Source organism: Lynx rufus, unplaced genomic scaffold, assembly GCF_022079265.1.
Source record: "Lynx rufus isolate CCGP_SWC_20201006 ecotype Redwood Valley unplaced genomic scaffold, mLynRuf1.p SCAF_25, whole genome shotgun sequence".
Taxonomy (NCBI): Eukaryota; Metazoa; Chordata; class Mammalia; order Carnivora; family Felidae; genus Lynx; species Lynx rufus.
Window position 1 is genome coordinate 13,347,395 of NW_025814840.1, and position 13,036 is coordinate 13,360,430.

The 13,036-nt window shown below is 37.2% G+C and overlaps 1 protein-coding gene and 1 non-coding gene across 8 annotated transcripts in view; one reads left to right on the forward strand and one right to left on the reverse strand.

Moving 5' to 3' along the window:
- ARID4B (AT-rich interaction domain 4B) overlaps positions 1-13,036 on the forward strand; it is a 156,901-nt gene that overhangs the window by 60,615 nt on the left and 83,250 nt on the right. For all 7 annotated transcript variants that reach the window (XR_006963703.1, XM_047088584.1, XM_047088580.1 and 4 more), the window contains exons 3-4: positions 6,980-7,090; positions 10,364-10,429. Coding sequence is in view for 6 of the 7 variants with exons in the window: in XM_047088584.1 (XP_046944540.1) it covers positions 6,980-7,090; positions 10,364-10,429 (177 nt within the window). In the remaining variant the exon portion in view is untranslated. The remainder of the gene's footprint in view (positions 1-6,979; positions 7,091-10,363; positions 10,430-13,036) is intronic.
- LOC124518917 (U6 spliceosomal RNA) lies at positions 7,566-7,672 on the reverse strand. The gene has a single exon (XR_006963932.1). It is a non-coding gene; the product is annotated as a U6 spliceosomal RNA (small nuclear RNA).

A 13,036-nucleotide genomic window follows, 5' to 3' on the forward strand; every position in this document is an offset into this window, starting at 1 on the left:
CTCCCTCATCCATATATATATACACAGTTAAACTGTCATCTGTTCTATTTGTGTGGGATCTCTTTTGTATAGGACTTAAAAAAACTTTTTTTTAAAGCCCGGTTTTCCCCCAAATTATTAATACTAACAGTCTGTTCTAAGCACTTTACATGTAGCATTTCAGTTCTTCTCCCTGTGAGATAGTCACTCTTATATCCTGAGGTACAGAGGTTCTAGCCCAAGGTCACCTCCCTACTAAGTGATAGGTTTGAACATAAGCATCTAACTCAAGAGTCTATGCTCTTGGGGCACTTGGATGGCTCATTTGGTTGAGTGTCCAACTCTTAATCTCAGCTGAGGTCTTGATCTCATGGTTATGAGTTCAAGATCCGCGTTGGGCTCCATGCTGGGCGTGGAACCTACTTAAAAAAAACCAAACACCTATGCTCTTAATTACTATATTGTACTGAGTCTCATTAATATAGTCATTCTAAGTACATTAGAAGGTACAGAAAAGTATTAATAGAAAAGATAAAAGTAACCCATAATCACAACTGACTGTTGTTCTGATGAAATGATGTAATATCTGGGGTTTCTTTCAAAATAATCATTGTTTGGAAGGAATAGGTAGGAGTATAGATGAGACAAAATTGCACTGATAATTGTGGGAGCCAGAGTATGAGCATATGGGGGATTTATTATAGTCCCATATTCTTTTGTGTTTGTTTGAAATGTACCTTAATATATGTTTTACTTATTTTTTAATGTTTATTTATTTTGGGAGAGAGCAAGTGCAAGCAAGCAGGGAAGGAACAGAGAGAGAGGGAGAGAGAGAATCCCAAGCAGGATCCACACTGCCAGCACAGAGTCAGAGGTGGGGCTCGATCTCATGAACTGTGAGATCATGACCTGAGCCAAAATCAAGAGTCAGTCGCTCAACCGACTGAGCCACCCAGGCACCCCTCCTTTTGTTGGTATACATTTTAAAAAGCAAAGAATGGGGGCGCCTGGGTGGCTCAGTCAGTTGAGCCACCGACTCTTGATTTCAGCTCAGGTCATGATCCCAGGGTTGTGGGATTGAACCCCGCCTGGGTCAGTGCGGAGCCTGCTGGGGATTCTCTCTCTCTCCCTCTGCCCCTTCCCTGCTTGTGTACTCACTTTCTGTCTCTCAAAAGAAAAAAATTAAAAAGCAAAGAATACATGCGAATTGTAACAATTTTAAAAAATAGGAACGCTTATTTTGAATGGCAGATTTTCATATACATACTCCTCTATTCCATTCCCTTTTTTAAAAAAAATTTTTTTAATGTATACTTATTTTTGAGAGAGAGAGAGAGAGAGAGAGAGAGAGAAGAACACTAGCAGGGCAGGGGTGGGGGAGGGCAGAGAGAAAGAGACAATCTGAAGCAGGCTCCAGGCTCTGAGCTGTTAGCACAGAGCCCAGCGCAGAGCTTGAACTCACGAGCGGTGAGATCATGACCTGAGCCAAAGGTGGACGCTTAACCGACTGAACCATCCAGGCGCCCCTCTGTTCTCTTTAATTCCTTTTAACAGCTATTCCTGTCTTTATTATGTATGTTTTTTCTATATGTACAACATATAAATATCTTTGATTATTTTTGTATTTCTAGAAATAGAGTAATATTTTAAAGACATATACATATTGCCAGATATCCTGTGGTATTTTCTCATTAGATTTCATACTGAAAAATAATATATTCTGAGAGTATTGACCTTAGTTGGAAAGGTGAGGAAAATGGTGTAACTTTTCCATTTGCACGGACTTATGATGAGCAATCATTAAAAATGAGGTTTTCTTCTTGCATTTTAAAAAGAAAAAAAGGAGGAGTGCCAAATCTGAACTTACATTGGTTTAATGACTTGTTTGTCCACCTTGAGTGTTTCATAATAGTAATAGTAATTGTTAATAGCTAAATACTTGAGGCATCATAATTGAGTGCTTTCTAATATTGACCGTGTTTTCCTGATGTAGAATCTGAAGCTTAGAGAGATATGGTAGTCTACAAAAATTCATCGTTAGTGTACGGAATTGACCTGGGGTTAGGACCATATCTTTCTGCTTTGAAAGCCTGTGCTATTAGTCTGCTTTATATGCACACCAAGCTGAACATGTAGGTAGATTATGGATTTCATTTGTTTTTCTCATGAGAAATTCTCACTCATATTTGGGTTAGCATAGTTTCAGTTCTAGATGATTATGTGTCTTAAAAATATCCCATTCTGATTATCTCTGTAACCCCAATGCTTTGAGATAGACTTGTTAGACAAAGGTATTCAAAATTCAAATTCTTATATTCATCTAATGATGAGAATTTAAGAACAGAAAAGTAACTTACCTAAGATGATGCAAAACAAAGTAATAGAGGCAGAGGTAAGCTCAGAACATAGATCTTTGCTTTTCATCTGCAGCCTTTAATACAATTAACACTGTTCTAACAATGTATTTCAATTTAGCAGTTGTTTATTATACTTTGGTTTCCCTTTTCAAGTATTTTTCCTCTCTTCTCTCTTTTTTAATGTTTTTGAGACAGAGAGAGAAAGACAATGAGCAGAGGAGGGGCAGAGAGAGAGGGAGACACAGAATCCAAAGCAGGCTCCAGGCTCTGAGCTGTCAGCATAGAGCCCGACATGGCCTCGAACCCATAAGCGGGGAGATAATGACCTGAGCTGAAGTCAGATGCTTAACTGACTGAGCCACCCATGCACCCCTCAAGTATTTTTCTAATACACATTTTCTTTATATGTTTTGCTAATTCAGTTTCATGTATTCTAGCTTAAAGGAAGGGAACTATTAGCCTTCAAAATAATAATTTGCTCCCCACAATATTTGAGGTAATTATTACTGTTTTCTGTCTGCATGGATTTTTATGTTGGTAAGAATGTGAGATGTGGGAATGCAAACTGGTGTAGCCACTCTGGAAAACAGTATGGAGGTTCCTCAAAAAACTAAAAATAGAACGACCCTATGACCCAGCAATTGCACTACTAGGCATTCATCCATGGGTTACAGGTGTGCTGTTTCTAAGGGGCACATGCACCCCCATGTTTCTAGCAGCACTATCAACAATAGCCAAAGTATGGAAAGAGCCCCAATGTCCATCGATGGATGAATGGTTAAAGATGTGGTGTGTATGTATATATACAATGGAGTATTACTTGGCAATCAAAAAGAATGAAATCTTGCCATTTGCAACTATGTGGATGGAACTGGAGGGTATTATGCTAAGTGAAATTAGTCAGAGAAAGACAAAAATCATATGACTTCACTCATATGAGGACTTTAAGAGACAAAACAGATGAACATAAGGGAAGGGAAACGAAAATAATATAAACACAGGGAGGGGGACAAAACAGAAGAGACTCATACATATGGAGAACAAACTAAGGGTTACTGGAGGGGTTGTGGGAGGGGGGATGGGCTAAATGGGTAAGGAGCATTAAGGGATCTACTCCTGAAATCACTGTTGCACTCTATGCTAACTAATTTGGATGTAAATTAAAAAAAAAAAAAGAAAAGAAAAGAATGTGAGATGGTCTTGGTTTTGGGGGGGAAATCTCAAATTTAAGTTGAATAAATCTGCTCAGTAAACATCTTTATAGCTTGCTATCATTGGGAGTGTTGCTAGGGTTTGATATGAATACTAACGGAAAGAAAATGTAAATGGTTTGTATATTAGTAGTCTAAATATATTACTATTCTATTCCCCTTTTTGTTCACAATCTCTATAATAATATCTAAAAAGCTTATCACATATTAAATATTTGTTTCTGAGTAGGCACAAATGTGCAACTTTGAGTTGATTTCTTGTTTTTTTCCTACATTTCCCAATTTCTCGTTCTTCATAAGTTTTCATTTATTTTTAACCATTCTGTCTGTGAAAATAAATGTCCTAACTAATAAGGCAGGATGTGTTAATGAGAGAGGTTTACAAGTTGTAGAGAGTAATGAGCCTGTGGTAGTGAAGACAGGCTCACCATTTCCTTTTCTAGCAATTACATACAATATCAGTTGAACCACAAAGTGAATTGATGTCTTTCTGAAACTTACTTAAAATTTCTGGGTGAAGTGCTGTGAGTCTGTTTCATATACTTGATATCTAAAAAAGCCACTAGCTTGTCTGGAATTTAACCAAGGTTTTGACAATGGAAAATGGTATTTTCAGAGGGCTAAGACAGATAAACTAGAAAAATGCATTTATTAACTTTAGGTTCAAGAGCAGTACAGAATTATCAAGTTGTAGTCAATGATAACAACAGATTTAAAATGTAGAATTTCAGGAATTATCATCTTTCTGTAAGAGTATATACTCATAACATAAATGAATTGAAATATGGGCATTTTCCTAGGTAGTTTTTTTTCTTTTTTCTTTTTTTTTCTTTTTGCCTTTTTTAAACAGTTTTTATTTATTTATTTATTTTGCGAGAGACAGAGTGAGCAGGGAAGGGGCAGGGGGAAAGAATCGCAAGCAGGCTCCACACTGTCAGTGCACAGCCCGAGGCAGGGCTGGAACTCACCAATCGTGAGATCATGCATGACCTGAGCTGAAACCAGGAGTCAGAAGTGTAACTGACTGAGCCACCCAGGGGCCCCATTTTACCTTTCTTTTGTTTTTTTTGGTTTTTTTTTTTTACGTTTTTTTTTTTTTTTTTTAAAGTAATCTCTATGCCCAACATGGGATTTGAACTCACTACCCCAGGACCAAGAGTTGCATGCTTTACCAACTGAGCCAGCCAGGTGCCCCTCATGTAGATTTTAAAAATAACATACTTAGGGGCTCCTGGGTGGCTCGATTGGTTGGGCGCCTGACTTTGTCTCAGGTCATGATCTTGTGGTTCCTGGGCTCAAGCCCCCACATCAGGCTTTCTGCTGTCAGTAGAGAGCCTGCTTTTGATCCTCTGTCCCCCTGTCTGTGCACCTTCCCCACTTGTGCTCTTTTTGTCTTAAAAATACATAGACATAAAAAACCCCATATACTTGATATTGCTTTGTGTTCTTTTAAAAAATATTTTTGTGAAATAAATAGAATGTGAAACAAATGGCCATTGAGGAGGTCACCCTGATATTTTTTAGTTGTAGCACTTTTGTCTTGGTTTATGATACTTCTCACCTTTTAGGAAAAGTTACTACAGTTATTTGATTACATCACTTTTGGTATAGCATTACAATAAATATCTTAAAAATTTTTTTTATGTTTATTTATTTTTGAGAGAGAGAAACAGAATGTGAGTCAGGGAGGGACAGAGAGAGGAGGGAGACACAGTATCTGAAGCAGGCTCCAGGCTCTGAGCTGTTAGCACGGAGCCTGACATGGGGCTCAAATCAGGAATGGCAAGATCATGACCTGAGCTGAAGTCAGGTGCTTAACCGACTGAGCCACCCAGGCGCCCCTGGAATAAATATCTTTTTTTTTTTTTTTTTTTTTTATCACTCTCATGTGTATTAGCCACAACTATTGGAATGAGTTTAAGACCCAAGTGAAATTTGTATTTTCATCATTCACTGCTGTATTAATAGCATTTTCTATGTTATATTCTATGGAATTTCTACAGAATGTTAATAGATGTTAATAGAAAAAAAAAAAGGTTTCCTTGGACAAACAGATAAGGAAATGATGAGGCAGAGTAGGGATTTATTCAATAAACTGATTTTCCCAAATTCTCTCCTCCTTCTCTTGTTGGTGGACTATCTCAGGATATTAGTACTTCTTGTAAAACACTTTGGGAAAAGTTACTCACATAGTCTTTCTTTGATTGTGAAATTGATTAATATAAGCAAAACTTCTTAGATTTCTAGATTTTACACAGAAATGTACCTGATTGTAAAAAGTCAGAGCAGCTAGATTAGGACTATTAAAAACTAAATCACACACACAGAATAAAACTAAATCCTAAGTGAAGAAATTAAAAATTTTAATATAGATGGGTAAATAAACAGTGAACCCATGCCAGAGTATTTAAGAATTCCCAGATTAGAAATCTTCATATAGTTTTTTCTCCAGTAGTTTGAATACATGTAATTCCTCCCACTCCCTTTGTGTTATGTTATTCTGCCTTAGAATTGTCTAGATAGGGTTATGACAAAGCTATTCTGAATTTGGGTAGCTGCTAAGATACAGTCTAAATATTAAAAGAAATTTTCTTAGACTTTAAACTTTTAAGGATCTGCCTTCTCTTTAGGTGGTCATATAGTATGTGAATATTTGAATGAGTAGATGGAAGGGTGGATGGAATGATAAACTTGTGATTAAGCTGATTCATATCATGGACTATATGCATTTTATATAGAGCAAAAAATGCATTTTTATTTTATATGATAAATATGTTGATTAAAAAATATCTTTAATGTTTATTCATTTTTGAGAGACAGGGAGAGACAGAGCGTGAGTCGGGGAGGGGCAGAGAGAGAGGGAGACACAGAATCCGAAGCAGACTCCAGGCTCCGAGCTGTCAGCACAGAGCCCGACATGGGGCTCAAACTCATGAACTGCGAGATCATGACCTGAGCTGAAGTTGGACGCTTAACCTACTGAGCCACCCAGGCACCCCATATGACATACATTTAAATGAGTTTTTAAATTTTTTTTAAATTACATTTATTTATTTTTGATAGAGACAGAGTACAAGTGGGGGAGGGGCAGAGAGAGAAGGAGACACAGAATCTGAAGCAGGCTCCAGACTCTGAGCTGTCAGTACAGAGCCCGACGTGGGCCTCGAACTCACAAACCGCTAAATCATGACCTGAGCCGAAGTTGGACGCTCAACTAACTGAGCCACCCAGGCGCCCCTAAATGGGTTTTTGATACATAGATCTTACTTATTTTTAAGTTAAAGTATTTTACAAACGGTTCTTACTAACACATTATTGCATTCAATTATTACAACTCTTGTAGCTGTAACAAGATTAGATCTGCCATTCGGAGGTCTAATTGTACCAGAGAATTAGAGTTTAAATCTAATTATATTTGTTTGCATTTTTTAGGCCCTTGATGAGCCTCCCTATTTGACAGTGGGCACTGATGTGAGTGCTAAATACAGAGGAGCCTTTTGTGAAGCCAAGATCAAGACAGCAAAAAGACTTGTCAAAGTCAAGGTACAGTATATGTAGATTTTATAAATTATACGATCAGTATTTGATATTTAAACTGTTATTTGGTGAGTGTACTCAAGACTTTATTTCCCTGCAAGATGACTTTAGTTTCTATGTAATGGTTGTCACATACCCGAAAACAAAGCATTATTTGGTATTTTATTTTTATTTACTTTTATTTTTTATTTTTTTAAAGTTCTTTTTGACCAATTAGGACCTTTTATTTGGGATGCTAAGTTACTTGGAAAAGCACTGTCGTCCAGTGGTAAACCTTAGGTTGTATTGCACAGGTAAATGCTGTAACTGCCCAAATATATATGTAGTTCCTAAAGTTTTAATGTTTTGGTATAAGGTCATCACTTAACATTCTGATTACTTATAGTGTTATATGTCACAGAAATAACCAAATTTCGTTGTCAGTTGCATCATAATGAACTCTCATCAGATCTTTAACAATGTCTATTTCTGAGATTTTGTCAAAAATGTGGAAGCTTCATGAATTTGCGCATGTCATCCTTGCGCAGGGGGGCCGTGCTAATCTCTGCATCGTTCCAGTTTTAGTATGTGTGCTGCCGAAGCGAGCACGCATTATTTGGCATTTTAAAGTATTCTAATTGGAATGAAGTTAGGTTATTACAAATTGGTATTTTGAATGCTATTTCGCTATAGACTTGTTACTGTTTGTGTTGTTAACCTTTTAGAGCTGGAAAGGACCTTAGAAGTCATGCAGTTTAATTCTTAATTTTAGACCTCCCCTTCCCATTTTAACCATCAAATTGAAATGTGATTTATAATTGATGAGATTTTAGATAACAGTAAAATAAGGTAGATCTAGTTGATTTCCTTATCCTCTATCTTTCTTAAGTACTTGTGTTTTTCTCAGATAATGCAGAATGTAATTGTTTACATTTTGGTAAATTATCGGTGTTGAAAAATATAGCACAGGTAAAATATTTGAAGGTAGATGTTTATTCATTTGTCAGTTATTTACTGAGTGGTAACCTGTTAGATGGGAAGGAGGGTGGGGCTATGAGGGTGACCTGATCTTTGTCCTCAAGGGATTTATGTAGTCCAGATTAGCAGATACTCCGTAAAACACTGGTTTGAATATCACCAGTTATTAAACAGGCCATAGAGGTGTTGTATGTCTGGTGGAGAGTTTCAGATTCTCTTCCGGAGTTTTTCCCTTGCTTATATATACTTAGGTTTTTATGCATGGATGTGTGGAAAACAGCTTCCTGGGTCACTTACACCCCTAGTTAAGATCCATTGTGATAAGACCTTTAAATTAACTGTAAACCCATAGGAATCTAGTCTTGGCCCTGCCACTGCCTTCAGTTTTCACGTGCATGGTGCGTGTGAGCTCTTTTGTGATTTGATTTTTGTGGGTCCTCTTACAGTGTTCATATAGTGGCATTTCCTGTTCTGGTTTCACACACCGGTGTTACCTGAGCACTCATTTTTTTTTTTTTTTTTTGCCACTGCTATCTCAGAAATGAAGAGGAAGCCTTTTATCTGGTTCCTCACTCTTCTAGACAGGGCTGCTACCAGCACAGGTAACACCTTAGTGTGAATTAGGCAAAAGTCCTCCATCCTGGTGGATAGTCTCCTTAGCAGAGCATGGCCTACAGGTAAGACTTTTATATTAGTTAGAAAAAGGTGTTTCTTTTGGACAGGAGCAGTTATACTCTAGGACCCATGCTTTGGTCTGCAGGGCACAGGCTAGATTTTAGCCCTGACATAGAGTTCTCAGCTGTATGCTGCTGTTTAATGAATGAAGCAGCTGAATGGCATGTATCACTCCTGCCATTTCTTGCTATTAATAAAAGGAAGAAAACTGTTAGTCTCTACTGCCTCTGTTGATAGTACATCATACCAGTACCTTGTGTCTTGTGTGTCTTGTAAATAACGGATATCTAAAATTGTTAATTTTTTTGGCTGCTCTAAAAATCTGTGTATGATTCAAAGGTAATTATTTTCTCAGCAGATACAGTGGTAAATTTCTATACTGGTTTAGTTTGTATATGATTCAAAGTTAACACGCATTTAACAGTTTGTTGATAAACTTCTTCCTCATCAGTTTTCATTTATTGTGCATCTGTGTGCTAAGCCCTATGTTAGGTGTTGAAACTCTAGTGTTAAAATCTGATCCCTGTCATAAATTGACTTCAAGTCTAAGTGAATGACAGAGATACTTAAATACATAACTTAAATGAAATGTGGTAATGCTTTTGTGTAAGACAGAAATGCCTGAGATGCTGTGAGTACCGGGCATCTCTTTTCATAGCTCCTTTGTGAGCAAATTATGTAAATTGGTTATCCTACATATCTGATAAGACCATGTTGATGTTTCAATTCCTGTAAGAATTCTTGCGTTGTATAGGAAGAACAACTTTTTCTATACTGAATACTGGAAGCTATCTTAGTTTTCACCAGCTAATTAAATATTTAAACTTGAACTGTATTTTTAACTTAATCTCCTTACATCTGGTTTCCCATTCTCTGATTGCTATACTGATAAAGAGTAGAGTAAACTTCTGGAGGTAGACTGCCTGAGTTTGAATCTCAGTGCCACCATGTACCAGTTCTGTGATCGTGGACCAGTTACTTATTCTTTATGCTCCTCAGTTTTCTTATCAACAAAGTGGGAACAATCATACCTACCTAGTAAGGTCATACATTTGATGCTTGAGCCTGATGCTTAGCTCTCAGTAAATGTTTGTTGTTACTGCTTATTATTAAACTAGGCCTTGGGGCGCCTGGGTGGCGCAGTCGGTTAAGCGTCCGACTTCAGCCAGGTCACGATCTTGCGGTCCGTGAGTTCGAGCCCCGCGTCAGGCTCTGGGCTGATGGCTCAGAGCCTGGAGCCTGTTTCCGATTCTGTGTCTCCCTCTCTCTGCCCCTCCCCCGTTCATGCTCTGTCTCTCTCTGTCCCAAAAATAAATAAACGTTGAAAAAAAAAAAAAAAATTTTAAACTAGGCCTTCACAGAATTATACAGGACCTAATTGCCTAAGGTCTCTACCTTTTTTCCCCTCATTTTTTAGGAAAAGAAATTAAACTACTATGTGAAACACCAACTAATTTAGTCTCGGAAGTTTTCTGTTTAAATAATAAATATTTCAGTTTACTTAGTTAGGGATTGAGATCTTACATACACTAGGTAGCGGTTAGATTACTCGTAATGAAAATTAAATCATGCATAAATCATGCATTAATGAGCTTGTATCACTTGATTTTGTGTGTATATGTGGCTAATTAAATTTATGATCTCTAGGTAACATTTAGACATGATTCTTCGACAGTGGAAGTTCAGGATGACCACATAAAGGGCCCGCTAAAGGTAATTCATTTATTTATTCATTATTAATTCTAGTGCTTCATTGGAAGCATTAGAATTCCTTCATTAATGCTACATTAATAATTACAGTTGGTCATTTTTTTTTTAAATTCATTGGCTGTTTTGTTATTGAGTTGGTCAACATAATTCTCTCTGAATAGACCGGTAGAAAACAATACATTTAATGTTCAGTGAAACCTGATGTGATAGTAAAACCTGCATTTAGGAATGAAGTGAACATCCAGGAAGCATTGACTGCTTTTTGTGTACTCATCTGTCTGTTTTACCATATTTCACTTCCAGATTTAATATGTGATGAATTGGGGATTGAATGATGTTAAGTTCCATGATGATGTGAAAAGTGAGGGAAAAAACCCAACACGTTAAAGACATGGCTTTTAGAATGTTAATCCTTTGAAACAGCTACAAGCAAATGAAAAATTTTTTAAGGGTTATCAGGCAGTTAAAGTGATGAACATGTTACATACAGATGTATTTGTTTGCATTCATGTTTCCTCACTGGTAGCTGAAATAAGGGCTCTTCTACTCTCGACTAGTGAGCAAGCTAAAGGGAGTGTGTGGGTAGCCACTGGGCTCTTTGGCCCTTCTGAATGTCTGAAAATTGGGCAGTGGCCTGGCTGGGTGAATTTTAAGAAGTGCTAACAGAATTTACAGATGCAAGAAAAATCCTTTACCAATGCAGCTGTACTTTTTGGAGAATTAGATATGTGTATCTGTCAGTTGTTTGTTTGTGATTGATTTAAAGGCTTTTAATTGGATCCCCAGAGCCTTAGGAGGCAATAGAGAGAACTAAAGCTTATAATTTCTAAAAAATCTTGCCGTATGAAAATTATTTTCCACCATTTCTGTTTCGTAGGTGCCATCTTTAATGTGACACGCACATATTCACCATTGCAGGGACAAAAGAGATGAAACACTATACTTTTGATGCTTGGCACCATTTATTTAGCACTTAGTATGTGCTAGTACTGTGCTAAATCTTTTGCACACATTATCTTATATAATCCTCATAATAGCTCTTTACAGAAGAAGAAACTAAAGGGAGGTCCAGTAATCTGGCCTTTCCAGATAGTAACGGCAGAGCCCAAATTCCAATAGGCTCACACCTTATAATTGTAGCACGTGCCCTCTGGATGTTCAGAACACATCCATACACTTTCATGCCTTGTTTATGTTTTTGCCTCATAAGCACACCAGCATATGGCTCTCACTGACTCTGCCCTGTTCACATGCACAGGCCAGCTCGTACAACCTGCAAAATATGTTCAGTGTTGCGAAGAGATAGAGTAGGCAACTGCTTTGTAACCTCAAGCCCTCTTTTTCTCCTTCTGCTCCCACCTCCTTGTGGTGTAGCTGGTTTATTTTACTTGTTTGGTTTTTCTTACTTTATTACAATTTTCTTTGTGATTAGGGCTTAGTACCATTTTGATTTTGACACAGGCAACTATATTAAATTTTGAGGTCAAGATGTTAAAGTATTTTTCTTTGTTGATTGGTGTGTGTGTGTGTGTGTGTGTGTGTGTGTGTGTGTAGATTTTGTATTGTTCCCTAAAATACTTCATAGCTTTCTGTTACCTGATAGGAAGGGTCAGCATTTGGGTAAATGTTTCTCTTAGAGGAAATAAACCTACCAAAAGTGGTGGTCATTTGATCTTAATGTATTTTCAGATGAGTTCACATGAAATATAATACCTAGACCACTTATTAAATTAAAAAAATAGTACCACGTATTTTTGACTACAGTCATTTGATAAAAGCTTTGGTAATTCTCCAGTTTCCTTCTCCACTTTGGGCATTGTGTGGGGCTAACACTCTGTTCTCTGAACAAGTTTGTTTTTTGTTATTACCGTAAAGATCATATATACTTTTAATTTCAGGGGTATGATTGACATATAACATTATATTAGTTTAAGGTATACAATATAATGATTGGATGTTTGATCCATACAGTAAGTCTAATTACATCCATCACCATACACAGTTAAAATTTTTTCTTGTCATAGAGGCTTTTAAAATTTACTCTCAGCAACTTTCAAATATGCAGTACGGTATTACTGACTGTAGTAACCATTGCTGTCTGTTCAATATATCCCCAGGACTATTTTTATAACTGGAAGTTTGTACCTTTTAACCACTTTTACCCATTTTATCCACTCACCACTTCTTTCCCACCCTCTGGTTGGGAAATGACCAGTCTGTTCTCTGTATCTGTGAGCTTCTGGTTTTTTATTAGTTTTGGTTTTTAGATTCCACATATAAGTGATACCATCTGATACTTGTCTTTCTCTGTCTGGTATTTCATTTAGCATAATGTCCTCAGAGTCCATCCATGTTGTTGCAAATGGCAAGGTTTCCTTTCTTTTTATGGCCGAATAGTATTCCTGTGTGTGTGTGTGTGTGTGTGTGTGTGTGTGTGTGTGTGTGTGTGTGTGTATTTCTTTATCTGTGCATCCAGCAGTGGATACTCAGGTTGTTTCTATATCTTGGCTGTTGTCAACAATACTGCAATGAACACTAGGTGTGCAGATATCTTTTTGAATTAGTGTTTTCGTTTTCTTTGGATAGATGTCCACTAGTGGAATTGCTGGG